At 43.5% G+C, this 15,265-nt stretch overlaps 1 protein-coding gene across 1 annotated transcript; it reads right to left on the bottom strand.

Annotated features, from left to right (window-relative positions):
• Positions 1 to 4,297: 4,297 nt before the first annotated feature.
• pou3f2b (POU class 3 homeobox 2b) lies at positions 4,298 to 7,159 on the bottom strand. The gene has a single exon (XM_015949248.3). The coding sequence runs from the start codon at positions 7,157 to 7,159 to the stop codon at positions 5,873 to 5,875; it is 1,287 nt and encodes a 428-aa protein (XP_015804734.1). The 3' UTR covers positions 4,298 to 5,872.
• Between the last annotated feature and the right edge of the window lie 8,106 nt (positions 7,160 to 15,265).

Raw genomic sequence — 15,265 nt, 5'->3', positions numbered from 1 at the left:
GAATCTTTTAGCTTTAAATTTGATTGTGATTATTATACATGTGTCTTTTCCTGCTATTCCTAAAGTGGTTTTATTAATAAAGTAATTCCTAATCTGGATCTTAAAAACCTCTGTTCTTGTAGTGACAAATATTTTTGTTGTTTTGCTTTCAAGCTGTGCAGAATTTGAGTTTAATGTGTTTTATAATAACATGGAGGAACGAATCTTGTGACATATCAGCCGTAGAACACTATTTTATTTGCTTTGTACCAAGAAATAATCCAGCAAGGGTTTCCTCTACCTGTGACCCGATAACAGAAAGGGTCTGACCAAATATTTGAAAATGAAAAATTATGTTTTTCCACGTGTACAAGACATTTTGTCTGACCTATTACTGAAAGAAGATGGGAACTATGTCAAATTAGCTGTCGGGTTAGCTTTCAAAAGTTTTGTTTTTTTACATCATCTCATTTATTTCATGAAATAACTCAGGTTAAAATTAAATTCCTCGTCATTTCTGTCTTAATGCTAAAAGTTTCATGTTAATTTAGGGTTCACTTAAGCAGCGTTCATAAAGATTTGATATGAGTCACGGATACAGAGGCGAATGCTGGGGGGCTCGGGGGGAGGGCAGTGTTACAGATGAGAATAAACCTTTATCAGGGTGAATCTTTCTGTTTTATTTTTTCAACTGTGGTGTTGTAAACCTCTCTCTCTCTCACACACACACACACTCAGAGCCCCCCCACAGACAGTGTTTGTGAGGGACAGCATCGTCGAGAGACGAGCCCGTTTCACAAACAGGTCGAGCAATTATAGTCCGAATAATTGCGTGCTGAAGGGGAGACACGATTCGCCCCGCTGCTCAGCAAAGTTCATGTGAAGTTATAATTAAACAATAACTCGTTTACAAGTGAACGCACACGAGCGTTTGTGTACTTAAGTGTGCAAAGTGTAATTAGCAGGGATGCATCTGAGTGAGAACGAACAGCAGCAATGTCAAACGGTGGAATGATGGTGTGTGTGTGTGTGTGTGTGTGTGTGTGTGTGTGTGTGTGTGTGTGTGTGTGTGAGTGTGTGTGTGTGTGAGTGTGTGTGTGTGTGTGTGTGTGTGTGTGTGTGTGTGTGTGTGTGTGTGTGTGTGTGTGTGTGTGTGTGTGTGTGTGTGTGAGGCAGACATACAAATTGAAGGAGTGGTTGCTACAGAAGCATGATTCTATCAGTGCCTGCTCTAGAGATGTACCTGCTGTTTATCATCAGAGTAATTAACGTTCTTCACTAAAAAGTCTGTTTTCACCATTAATTACACGGCAGGAAGTCACGTTAAAGGATTCCCGTTGTACATAACGCCCTCCAATTACAATTCAACAACACACCAACTATTTCTAAAGGGTTCATGTGAATTTGAACGGGTATCTTTGTCAAGGAAAAGTTTTTAGTTCAAGCTAAACTAAACTAAACTTTGGGTCATCTTGATTTTCTTGTTGTGGACACTTTGATGGTGAAAACATCCTGAAAGCAGGCGATTTGTAATTGTTCTGATGAAACCAACGGTAGGACCCAAGCCTGATGGTTTCTAATTTCAGAATGTAAATTCAAGATGTTATTTTACTAATAATCATGGATGGTTTTATTACAGAGAGGAGTTTAATTGACTGTCACACTGTCTGTCAGCAAAGAGTCAAGATGGAACAAACAAAGAGGTCTATACCTGCTCCAAAGTTCACCTACAAAGCTCCTGATTTTAGTTGAGTCTGCTTTACTTGCGCTGTGTCTTTACTTGATTTTATTCCTGTTTTGTTGTTTCAGTAGTTGTGTATTTCATTTATTGTCTTTTGTAAAACACTTTGTTTCTGTTATCGTTTTAAAAGGTTTAATTTAGATAAAACATTAGATTAGATGTAAGGTGAAGTTCAGCCTGACAAACACATTCTTATTATTTTATAATGAACGTGGCTTTCAGATATATTTTTCTGATTGTTGGATTTCCTTTTAAATAAAATACACACTTTATTTTAATTAAAACTGAATAAAAGGATGAAGAGACCTTTCAGTTTTTGTGGAAAATCACTAAATTGGTTTTAAAGTGTGAATCAACTTTTTTCCCCGCTAAACTTTCCTTTGATTATAATCCGACAGATTTAGTTTATGTTTCTACTGAATGTTTCCACAGCCAGTTTTCCTGGAACTACAGCTCTGACGCCTTACGTCACACATCCTGCTGTTTGAAATTCCTGAGCAGATGTTTTCTGACCCCTCCCTGGCTGGTAAAGACTCGCCCTCCGTGGAGCTGGTGTCGCTAGATGGCGCTTCAGCACCAAGAATCCTCCGCCAGCCCCACAGCTCAGCCCTGGCTTCTGATTTTTTTCTTCCTCTCTTCACTGGGAGCCTAATGGGAAATGTGAAGTCACCTAAATAAAAAGGAAGGTGTAATTAACGCAACGCGCTATTAATTGCATCTGCTGCAGCGTGGATAAAGGGAACTGTTTTTATTTATTACCAGACCTCTCAAAGGTCTACTTCAGAGATCACAGAGAGGGAGATGGGGAGCTTTATGTCCGCGTGTGGTTTCATGTCAGCCGTCCAAAAAGTGATGATGATGATGATGATGATGATGATGCTGAGGGGCAGACAATCCTTTGGTTCAAAACAAGGTCAATAAAACTATTGTTACTATTAATGTGCAGTGTTGACTACATGTTGTTATTATTATTAATACTATTATTAACAATGTATTTCTACTAACTACATTGTTTGAGTGTAATTGTGTCAGAACAAGAATACAGACGTTCTGAAGTCCTGTTCTGTTTCCCTTTAGCTTCACTGGTCAGAGTCATTAATGGCTGATCAGAGATGAGTTCCCATCATTCAGACTCATAACGCTCAGGGCTTAAGGTCACATTTTCACAGGCTCACTATACATCACATTTCAGAAGAGCAACGAGGGGAATTTAAATTACAGTCAGAATAAAACACTGCAGAATGCTGCTTTTCTCATACAGCCACTTAGCAGAAACAAGGCTGCCGACTCCGGTTAAATAAAATAAATTCCCATTTTCACAGATTTGTTTACAGGGGCATCACACTGCAGCTTCCTGTCGGAATAGTTCAGAGGGAAGATGCACCAAAGGAAAAGGGAAGAAACCATCAAGGTCACCATAACACCACCATCCCCAGTATGTTCTCCCATTTTACATCAGTTAATCCAAACTTTCTCGATGTAATAACTTAATTGGGATTTAAAATGTATTATTAAAAGAATGCGTTTTCCCTTCACACCAAGTTAGCTCTGATACACTCACGCCAAAAAAAAATAATAATAAAAATAAAAAGTAAAAGCACATCAGAGCAGCAGGAATCAGATGGTGGAAGCAAATAAAATGCGGATTCTAAACAGGATCCAAGCACATTTAAATAACAATATTGGGGACTTCTTTTAACATCCGAGGGGCATTTTTGGTCCCCGGACCAGATTTTGGAGACCCAATTTCACCAGATGCGGCCAGAGCGAGTCCATTTAAAAGCAGCCTGGGGCCGAAACAACACATCATCAGCTCACAATCTCCCCTTCATTCACTCTAATTTTCTCGCAGCCATTAACTCCACTCAGACCAATGAGCTCAGAGCAAGAAGCGTTTTTCTGAAGCCCGCAGCTGTCGGGCTGATCAAGGGCCGCTGCACAAAAAACCAGATCGGCTCAAATATATTAAAATGAAAATAAATGCATTTAGGCTTGGCGTTGGAAAAAAGCTTTTTAATATCAACCCCATTATTTAAAAATGTGCAAGTCCACGTGTCAGGAGATGAAACACCGAACACCAGCAGGCGTTTATCACCTGTGCCCCCCCCCCCCCCCCCCCCCCCCATCCATCCAGTGAATGTGACATAGAGCCTACATGTCCTCACACCCAGCAGATTAAACAAGTCAGAGAAACACAGAAATGAAAATGAACAGCGTTGGATTGCTACAGGTCCACACCCCACAGCTCCAGTAAATATGAGCGTTTCATTAAAGCTACCGAGGAAAACTCACAAGGCCGCCTTTGCTTTTTGTTTTTAGCAGGAGACACAAACCAGAGGGAGTGCGTGAGAAAGATGAGCACGTTCCTGGATAAATATGCGTTTGCATTAAAACTAACAAGATAAAATAAGACTGTGGCAATGCCCGCTGCAATGTGAAAGGCGCCTCTCCTTCCCTGCAAAACGAAAGCCGTTTGTCTTTCATTTATATAGCTTTCTTTTTCTGTCATCTAGAAAATAAAATAAAACTAAACATCGCAGAATAAATTACAGTTCAATCATCTCCAAAATACCATAATAAACTCAAACGTGTGAGGATTTTATTTCTTTATAAAAAATCACATATTAAAAAAGGCAAAAATGAGCTCAATAATAATAATAATAATAATAATAATAATAATAATAATAATAATAATAATTTTTGATCCTATGCTGTCATATTTGGAACATAATATTTTTAAGAAAAAAAAGCCGAGACTCATTACTTTTATTTCTGTAACAAAGGCGTAATTAACGTCTCTATCTGTATCTTGAAATTCCAATAATTTCTACACTCTTATTTGCTTCGTTTTTCATCTCCTTACAAGGAATTAAGCGCTTTGTTTTTATTGGGGAAGTGGGATTTTAGATCACACATTAGATGAATGAACAAAACTCCATAAAAATTTAGACAAATTAAAAAGAAAACCAATACAAAAATACACGCACTGTTTCTGAAGCGCGACTGAAGCTCATGTCGGTGACCAAATGAACATGATCAGACATCAGGCAGTGGGCTATGGGTGGAGGCTGGGTTCTTCGCCATCTGCTTGTTTCTTTAAGATAAACTAAACATTAAAAAGTGCCCAGTGGAAAAGAGAAAAATATAATAAAAATTAGAGATGAAGTCATGACTTAAAAATAACTTTTACAATATTTACAGAAGCGAATAAAGGTCAGGTGAGATTTGCTGCCATCTTATTTTAGCTGAGACATCTAGCCCGTCTTGTTGTGGGAAAGTGCCAATCAGTCACCGTGGAGCCCTTCCTGGAGCAGGGAGGGAAGATATTAGTCACCACTTGTTGGGCGGAAAATAAAGAACTTTATTTGTTGTTGTTGTTGTTGTTGTTGTTGTTGTTGTTGTTGTTTACACGCTGTTGCCCGCTGACTGTGGAGGTCAAACAATTTACCACATCGCTGCTGTCCGGATTTTGCCAATGAGCTGCACTAATAATAATAATAATAATAATAATAATAATAATAATAATAATAATAATAATAATAATAATAATAATAATAATAATAATAAATGACGCGGCTCGGTTGTGCCAGGCTGACTCGGGCGATGCTGGAGCCTTTACCGGCCTCCATCAGTCCGTTAAGGCAGCTCCTTTGACCCGCAGCAGCACCACCCGCCTACCCTCGTCACGCACAGAACCAAACAGGCCGTCGCCTCCCCACATTTTACGCAGCAGCAAAAGCGTCGGATTTAATAGAAGAGTGGAAACTATCTTGCTATTACCGTTTCTCTAAAATCCCTTCTTTCTGTTTGATCCGTTTTCCTGCTCGTTCCTTTAACCAGGTCGCGTCTGAGCAGGGGCTACACCTGGAAACCGCGCCGACTGGAGTCACAGTGCTGCGGGCATGTATCCTCGAAAAGCACAGACAGGCTTCAGTTGTGGGAGAGCTGAGAAAAAGCGTCCTCTCCTCTCCTCCCCCTCCCCCTCACCCATTTCCCATTTGTCAGATATTCGCTGCAGATATTGTGTAAATACTCACTGCAATATTATACATAAAACACCCTCTAGATGGTTTCATAGTCCAGTGATTTATATATAACCTCGGGGATAAATAAAAAGGATAAACAAGTCCAAGAGGAGCGGTCCTGTGGAGTTCATTGGACCGGGGTTTGGACCCCGTGGTGCGGCGGCGTGTCCCCGTACACATCCTCGCTCCCAGGCAGCGCTCCTCCGGGAGGCGTCATACGTTTCTCCTTCTGTCTCCTGTTACAAAACCAAACCCTCACCACTTCTTTCTCCAGGTGTAGACTGTCCGCCAGGGTGATTATTTCCGACGCGGCCGGTTTTGGGCACTTCAAAAAATGGCTCTCCAGAGCCCCCTTGACGCTCACCTCGATCGAAGTCCGTTTTTTTCTTTTCCTGCCCTGCGCCGCGATTTTGTCCAGACTGGTGGGGCTGCCTGAGGTGGAGTCCGCCTCCTCCAGCCACTTGTTCAACAGAGGCTTCAGCTTGCACATGTTTTTGAAGCTGAGTTGCAGGGCCTCAAACCTGCATATGGTGGTTTGGGAAAACACATTTCCGTACAGGGTCCCCAGGGCGAGTCCCACGTCCGCCTGCGTGAATCCCAACTTGATCCTTCGCTGCTTGAACTGCTTGGCAAACTGCTCCAGGTCGTCCGAAGTCGGCGTGTCCTCGTCCGAGTGGTCGTGGTGACTCTGCGGCCGGTGCTGGTGCTGATGCTGGGACGGGGGGTGTCCGTGCTCGCTGAGGTGCGGGCTGTGGTGGTCTTCATGGCTGTCTCGAAGGCTGTGGTGGTGCATGCCTTGCCCGCTGCCCGGGATCAGCCCGTTCACACCGAAACCCGGCTGGGAGTAAATAAGGCTTTGTCCGTTTGTGGTTGCCATGCTCGGTATGTGCGCCGCGGTGGTGGTTCTCCACGCCCGGCCGTCGTGGTGGTTCCCGTGCGTCTGGTGCACCAGGTGGGGCGGCCGCGACTGGTGCTGCAGGTTGTTGCTGGAATTGTGCATCTCCTCCCGGGCGCCTTGCACCGCTGGTTTGATATCCTGCTCCGTTCCGAGCGGGCTGGTGGACCACGGGGTTCCCTCTCCGTGGGACAGCGCCGTGATCCACTGGTGTGCGTGGCTGAGCGTGTGGCTGTTGCTCTGCAGCGGGTAGTCGCTCTGCAACAGGCTCTGCGCGTCCCGGTATGCCGTGGATTGCTGCATGCCGCCGGGCTCCGAGTGCGCGATGGATGCGCTGGAGGTGAGGATGCTGTAGTGGTTAGACGCTGCGGTCGCCATGACTCTCGGAGCCGGACTGGTCGCTCTTATTAAAAGAACCTCGCATTTGACAGATCCTCTCCTGCCCATAGGCGGCTCCCAGGCGCTCTGCCAAGTGGACGCCGAGGCGCACCTGGACTCAGCACCGCCCCAGTCGCTCATTGGGCGCCAGGAAATGATGGACGTGGCTACCAAGGGCAACAGCGCGATGATTGGCTTGTTGGGAGTCTCAACAAACACTACTCTCTTTGCTGGAGAGGTGCGAGCTGAGGCTTCTGTGGAAGCGGAGAGCCGGAGCGCAGCATGGGGAGAAGGAGGACCGGGATCAGCGGGGAGGATCCAGGTGATTCACCTCATCCAGACTCAGACTGTAGGTCCAGATCCAGACTCAAGTTTATTTACACTTACTTGAAAAGGTTGTTTTGAGCCGCTAAACAATAATTAATTTTGATGCTGTAAAACTCTTTTTCTCAGAGTAGAAATAACTCTTAAAGATGATGTTGTTTTCATTATGGTACAATGTGACAGGTGACAGAAAATCCCATTCATATGTATGTATGTATATCTATCTATCTATCTATCTATCTATCTATCTATCTATCTATCTATCTATCTATCTATATATATATATATATATATATATATATATATATATATATATATATATATATATGTTTAACATGCAAGCTAATATGATGCATGTCAGCATGGAATTATTGCAACGAGATTATCATTTTTAACTGATATAAAATTATAACACATAGATTAATTCTAATGAATGAAATCAGTAATTATCTAAAACATTGTTATGGCTGTTTTACGTGGTTAAAATGAGTGGACATGACAACTGTTTTTATAAATAATCATAACATTTTTAGCATCAATGGAAACAAAATACAAATAATAGCGTTGAATTTAATTAACACAATTTCTTTGTAAATAACCTGCAACTGTGGTTATCTGGTATTAGTTGTAGAGTATTTTATAGAATTTTAAATGAGGATTCTTAAAATTCACTGCCTATTATAATGCCATTTCTCCATACATCTGTGTTTGTTCTCCAGTGGAGAATTGGTATTCAACTGGGCTAACTTTAAAACTTTTGCTTTTGAGCTTGAATAAAGTAAAAGGAAACATGAGGAAAGTCTGGTTTATAACAGCAGTTTAACAGGATGTTTTAATTAAATTATAAGGAAAAGTTAGAGAGTGACTTAAAGGTATTTCTGCAGGATCAGGTTTCCAAGTGGAACCATTGGAACTGCGATACTTTTCACCCCAGAAAAGATTTAGAAATAATTTTCAAGGAAACCATATTAGAGTTAATGGTCTGTCGGAGGCTCAGCTCATCGTCTGCTAAAGCGAAAACAGACAGAACAGAAGGATTAAGTCCAAACGTATAGGCCTCCAGTCCAGGGCACGAAGGGCAAGTCTCCATCCCGTCCCAGCTGTCGTTCCTCAGTGTCAGCTTCAGGGACCAGGACTTTGTCCAGAGAGGGGACATTCCTGGCTCACTGCTGCTGGTTGCCATAGGGAGAGGTAAATGAAACAACAGCAGCCGCGTCACTGCTGCTGCCCCCCCATCCAGGACTGTCTAAAGGCCTCTATTTAGAGAGGCTCTTTGCTGCAGGGACAAAAGCTTTGCACGGATAAAGGAGGGAGGAGTGAAGAACCCAGGGCCCTAAAAGGAAGAAAAGACTGGAAGAAGTGGAAAAGATGAGATTGTGTCCATCCTCAAAGCTTCAGTGAGATAAATCAAACCAATAAAACGTCAAAAATATGTTTTACTGGCAGAAAATTCTAACTTTTGGTAATTTTTAGGAAAATCTGAACCTGTTAATAGTTTCTACATGTGATTAAAAAGTAAAACGTTGGTCTCACTCCAAATCTAAAATATGACCCAGCAGCAACAAATTAATCCTATAAATCAGCACCTACAGATCTCCAATATTCACAATTTCCAACTTTCCTACTATGCAAATGACTAAAACTGTAATTAAACTTTTATTTAATAACTTGGACCTATACAGGAAGATTAAAAGGTAATAAAAAAGCAATCATCCACAAAAAAAAAATCCAAACTGTTCAGTGAAAACATGGGAAGCCTGAGCTCACAAATCATCCTGCGCTACGTTCATTTATTCTAAAAGTTCACACGGGGACACGTCGAGAGTGTGGATGGAGGCCTGAGAACAAATCAGAGGCACGTGACAAAAGGTAGGCGCTAATTACAAACCGTCTCTTCTCTGTGACCTGGACGGGATCTTAATACTCATCTAAGGTGAAACACAACTTCTCCTTTCACGTGTGATCACGCTGCTGCTGTGATCTGAATCAAAACAATCTAAGGATGTGCATTAGTTCTTACTGTAATATTGTAGATTTAAATTAAGACTGAATACCAAAGCTGTTATTGTTAATCGTGATCACTGAAGTAAATCTTTTATTGCACGCATTAACTGTGAGAAATACTGCTTTCTAACGCTCTGTTTATCAATAATGGCTGCACACGATAGTATAAAGTGGATAATGAGGATCAAGAGAGGAACAGGCAAAATGTTCACATTCTAAGTACAGGCCGATCTCTTTAATGAGAGATTTGTGATTGGGTCTTTAATGGATCTGGTTTCATAGGCTAATAATCCTTTATGGATGTGGCTCCAGCTGCACCGACAGCTCGTGGAGCCACCAGGATTTAAGTTATGCCATCAAAAGTTTCCAGGCACGGCTCCGTCATTCATTCTGGTAATATTCAACATTATTGTGGTGTAACATTGAAATCGGCCAAATCAAGAGAACATTGTGGTAATTAGGCTGTAATTCAAGGAATTACCACATCGCCACACAGGCTTAAATAGTCGTGTTGGGAGAAACGCAAAGCACATTATTTTAATGGCGTAATATGCAAACTATGGCTCATTTCAATTACATGGCTTAACAATGCATAAATGATGCGAGCCTTGTTATTTGGACTGCAGGGTCCACAGTTATTCAGTCACTCGTGAGGGCCAATGAGAGGGGCCATGCAGCCTGCTCTCACAGCCCAGCGCTGGGGCAGGGCTGCTGCCAAACTACGTTTAAGGGAGGAAAATGAACAGTGAAGAATGTGAGCGTTAAATTAACAGTAGGATAATTATATGACCCGTGTGCTGTAAAGATTCAATTTCTAACGCTCCAATTAGGCGACTGTCTCCCCATACATCAGCTCACATCCGTCTGACAATTTCTCACCAGAAACGTCCTGCGACCGGAAATAATTAGATTTTATTAAGACACGGCTCGAGTAATACAAGGAAATCAAAGGAGGGGGCTGGTTAAATATGATATGTTTTCAAAATCACTGAGTGGTTCACAGTCCGCCCAGTGATTCCACAATGAAGACAGTCTGGGCCCCAGATCTGCAGGAAGGATGTAAAACCATGTAGTCATCTGTCTAGTTTAGGGGAAGGTGTAGAAAGTTGTCATCTCGGACTCGAGCCGTAATCTGTAATCTTTAAATGAAGGACATTTAGAAATGAATGAACCTGCTCTATGTAGAGATGTATGAGGCTAATTGGGACACAAATCTGCAGCTTTTTGAAAGGTGGTGAGAAGACTTCATCTGGAAAAGGAATTATCTGAGAATGAGAGGACATCTTGTAGGTTACCTTTAAGAATGAAGCATTTAGAAATGTTTAAGGAGTGAGAAGTCTTGACGTCTGAGGAAGGGTTGTTTTAAACCACAGGATTTAAAACATGTTGTAACATCTGGAGAGTGTGTGTACAGCCCAGAGCCACAGACAGCTCAAACACATCTCTAAGGAAATAAATAAAAAACAATTGGGAAGATGAAACCCATCCATCCATCCATCCATCCATCCATCCATCCATCCATCGTCTGAACCCGCTTCGTCCACGTAGGGTCGCGTGGGGGCTGGTGCCTATCTCCAGCGGTCAATGGGCAATCAGGCGGGGTACACCCTGGACAGAGAGCCAGTCCATCGCAGGGAAGATGAAACCATTCCGTATTTTTACTGTTTCTTCCATTTCAGTCCACACCAAGGAAAAGAACATTTCTTAGCAAATTTCTTGTCATTTGGATAATAAGCTATAATGTGATGTAAGGTAATATTAATGTAATATGACATTAATAAGAAGGTAACAACATAACTTGTTATATTAATGTCCCTGTCTTTTAGGATCACATAACTTGTTATTTTAATGTCCCTGTGTTTTAGGATCATTTTAGTTAATTAGCTTTTTTAGTTACATTCAACATCCTTCAATAAGATCATTTTACCAGCAGCTGAAGGGGTTCAGATGATCCAAAACAAGCATGACTGTTTTAACAGTCACAGATTTATAATAAACACCTGAACTGTCTCTGAAGAGAAATAATAGAACAACACAGACATTCACAAAGTTTCTGCCAAATAAGAAACACAACTTTATTTTGACGTCATTTACTAGAAAGAACAATTAAAACAAACATTTCAGAAGAAACTGTGCATTCACGTGTTTTCTGAACTGTTTCAGTGTGAGCTAGTCAAAAACAGGACACGCCATTTCTCTTCATGAAAGTTTTATTTCAGCTGAACTGTTCAGATATCAGTGATTTTCTCTCTGGCCCGGTTCCTGTCTTACATAATGAGAGGCGGCCGGCCCACGTCTTTCATCCCTACTGTAATTGTTGTGTGCATCAAAGATGGAGAGATTGACAGGCTGCATGGGAGGATTAATACAGCGGGCGAGTGACGACATACTGAGCCTGTTTGGTCAGGAGGCAGAGAGGGGGGAGAGAGAGACAGAGAGGGGTTGGAGGAAGAACATGAGATGGAGAGGAGACTGAGATGGGGGGGCAGGAGGAGGAGAATGAGAGAAAAGTAGGAGAGGACAAAAAGTAGGGAGAGAGTTAACGAGAGGGAGAGCATTAATTGTGTGCTTTGTGCCGGGGCTCTTTTGCTGAGTGTGGCTGTCGAGGTGCGGGCGCTAACCCCTCCAGCAGCCCGCCGCGATCTGAACCAGCTCTCAGGCTGCTGTATTCCAATGCAATTAGGCCACTCAAAGGCCTGCTTAAAGCTGCACCCCCACTACACACACACACACACACACACACACACACACACACACACACGCATGCACGCACGCACGCACGCACACACACACGCGCGCACACACACACACACACACACACACACACACACACACACACACACACACACACACACACACACACACACACACACATACACACACACACACTCAGAAATAGCGACAGCCCACGGGTCCCCTCCATTGTAGCAGGGAGGTGTATTCTGTCGCTCTTTGAGGCCCTGGATGAAGAGACCACCCCGGGGAGCAGGAAAAAAAAAGCAAAGATTACCTCTCTTTCTGTGTCTCGCCCTCCACTTTTCTCTCTTTCTGCGTTTTTATTCATTTCTTTCTGGTTCCTCTCTTCCATCAGCTCAGGCAGATGCAGAGCACAAACTCTGGCTTGCTTCTCCAAAGAGACAAGTCGGAGTTTTTAACGGATGAAACAAAAGAAGAGGAGCAACGAGGGCATCATTGTAAGACTGCTTAGTAACATCACTTCCCTCGTCCTCTTTCATTATTCATGCAGACCTATATTTCAACAAGTGGCGTGAGGCGCGTAGCCCCTCCCCACAGGCGTCAGCCTCCTCTGTGAGCTGCTCTAACAGAGAGCTCTTCACCACAGGAAACCCATCTTGGCAGAGTTTCAGTGTGTCATTCCCCAGAAAGCATTTAAAGCAGATTACAAACCTGACGCTACACCTCCCTAATAAAAGAAGAGAGAGAGGAGAGGAAAAAAATCTGGCACATTAACACCTGCAATACTGCTCAATGGCATCAGCAGATCAACAAGGTAATCCACACAATGAGGCCTTTGATTCGTGTGCTTTGGCAGGCTGGAACGCCAGGCATAATGCACACTGTTATTTCAGGCCGTCCCAGCACGAGAAAACCTGGCAGAAGCTGTTTCCTTTTTTGTCTTTTCATCAGATGAGCTTTTGAAGAATTTCATCTCGTGCATCTGGCACTTTAGCCTGATTCCTTGTTGGAGAAATAACCTGCTGGCTGCTCCTGTGGCACTTGTGAAGGGAGAAGGGGAGGAACACGGGCTTTTCTGTGTGCTGTTCAAACAGCAGGGCTGAGGAGCGCTCCTTCCCTCTCCCCCTCCATTTCTCTGCATAAGGACGTGTGCATTGTGTGTGTGTATGTGTGTTGGTGAGACGGATATCGCAGTGCCATCGCTCATGTGCAGCTCGATTAGCCCCACGTGTCTCGTTCGTCAGACGTGGAGGCAGAGCAGATGGCAGGAGACACACCGTGTTACCATGCTGCAGCACTATGTAACGCTGCTCTAATTGAAACATCAATACTACCCTGTCAATACACTACTGCTACTTTACAAAACACCACCACCAACTGACCTGCACTTGACTGGTTAAAATGTACTGATCAGATGTTTAGGACAAATGCCAGGAAAGCAAGAAACAACCCTTTTGTCCCTTCAACAGGTGAAAACATCCTAACAGTAATATTTCCGTTTGCTTCCTGTTTGAAAGCTTTAGAAACTACGAAGAGAACGTTGTCTCCAGCATCTCCACTGTGGCACATTTTTAATGAATTGATGAAAAGTCGTGGGAGCTCAGGCGGCTGTGATCAGAAATTCGACGTTATCGAAGAATTCAGTGGAGAACAGAGAGAAATTAAGCGGCTAGGAATTAATTTGTTATTTGTCCAACTCAATGACGAGTGACGCAGCCTCCTTAATGAATGGGTAATCCATTTCTTATTGCACTGAGCGGAGTTCACCCTTCATTGAATTGGAAAAAGACAAACATATCGTTCACTAAACTTTGTGACGTCTGAAGGAAAACAAGGTGGAGGAGACGAGCACCGAGGCCTGCTCCCATAACTGTTAGGGCTGTATGGAGCAGTATGGGGCTTTATAGGGCTGTTTGGGGCTCTATGGGGGTGTAAGGGGCTTTATAGGGCTGTATGGGGCTCTATGGGGGTGTAAGGGGCTTTATAGGGCTGTATGGGGCTCTATGGGGGGGGTGTAAGGGGCTTTATAGGGCTGTATGGGGCTCTATGGGAGTGTATGGGGCTGTACGGCGTGTATGAAGCAGTATGGGGCGGTTTGGGGATGTTTGGGGGTGGGGTGTTTGTGGGTGTTTCTGTAGGTGGAAGAGAGATTGAGTTTTGAAGCAGAATTAAAAACCACAATAAATATTCTCTGCTGACACTGAGGCGGCCCATTTGAAATACATTGATTTGTGATCAATTGGCTTGCTGCACTGTGGAGAACAACAGTCTTTATTTAACCATGTTTCATCTCCTCAGCCCCTTCCCCGCTGCTCCACCCCCACCTCTCTGCTCACTTCATCAGTAGGATCTGAAGCGTCTGACAGCCGCGCCTTCGTCATGGCGACATCCTTGACAAAATGAGTCGGTAAGAACCAGCACTTCCTGTCCACCTCCTTCCTGAAGCTGTTGGCTTTAGCAAGTTTGTTCTCAGCAGCAGGTCCTGGTCCCCTCTGAACATCTGTCTGGTGTAGCTATGGGACACAGTGTCAATCAGTATCAGACATTTATAAAACAAAGTGAGTGTGTGAACTAAAGGCAGCATGACTCCTGCGGCTATTTTGTTGATTTTTTGGTTTAATTGATTAAAACAATTAAAATAGCTTGTGGTATTTCTATAAAGAGGTGACAGCTGCTGGTGTTGTAGGTGAAGTCCGAGGTGCAGAAGGTGAAAAGAAGGGTGAGAGCACCACACCCTGTGGAGCTCCAGTACTGCCCAACCACCTCAGACATACATTTGCGCAGCCTCGCGTACTGTGGCCTGTTGGTGAGCTAGATGGTCTATGCAGTCAGATATTCGTTCACTCCTGCACCCCTCATCTTCTGCTGCAGTAACCACGGCTAGATGGTGTTGAAGGCACTTGAGAAGCTGAAGAACATGCTTCTCACAGTGCTCTTTTGCATCTCGAGGTGTGTCAGAGCCCGATGCTGCAGGTAGATGAGGACATCCTCCACCCCCATGTTTGGTTTATATGCAAATTGCAGTGGGTCTATTTCTGGGCTCACCACTGAACGTAGATAGGTGAGGATGAGTCTCTCAATAGTTTTCATCAGATGGGGGGTCAAGGTGACAGGTCTGTAGTATTCTGGTTCCCTGGGATGGGATGTTTTGGGAACTGGAACCAGAGGTCTTCCACAGGATGGGGAGCTGCTCCAACCGAAGCCTCAGGTTGAACATGTGCG

Source organism: Nothobranchius furzeri, chromosome 5 (assembly GCF_043380555.1).
Source record: "Nothobranchius furzeri strain GRZ-AD chromosome 5, NfurGRZ-RIMD1, whole genome shotgun sequence".
Taxonomy (NCBI): Eukaryota; Metazoa; Chordata; class Actinopteri; order Cyprinodontiformes; family Nothobranchiidae; genus Nothobranchius; species Nothobranchius furzeri.
This window is presented reverse-complemented; position numbering and strand designations above follow the sequence as displayed.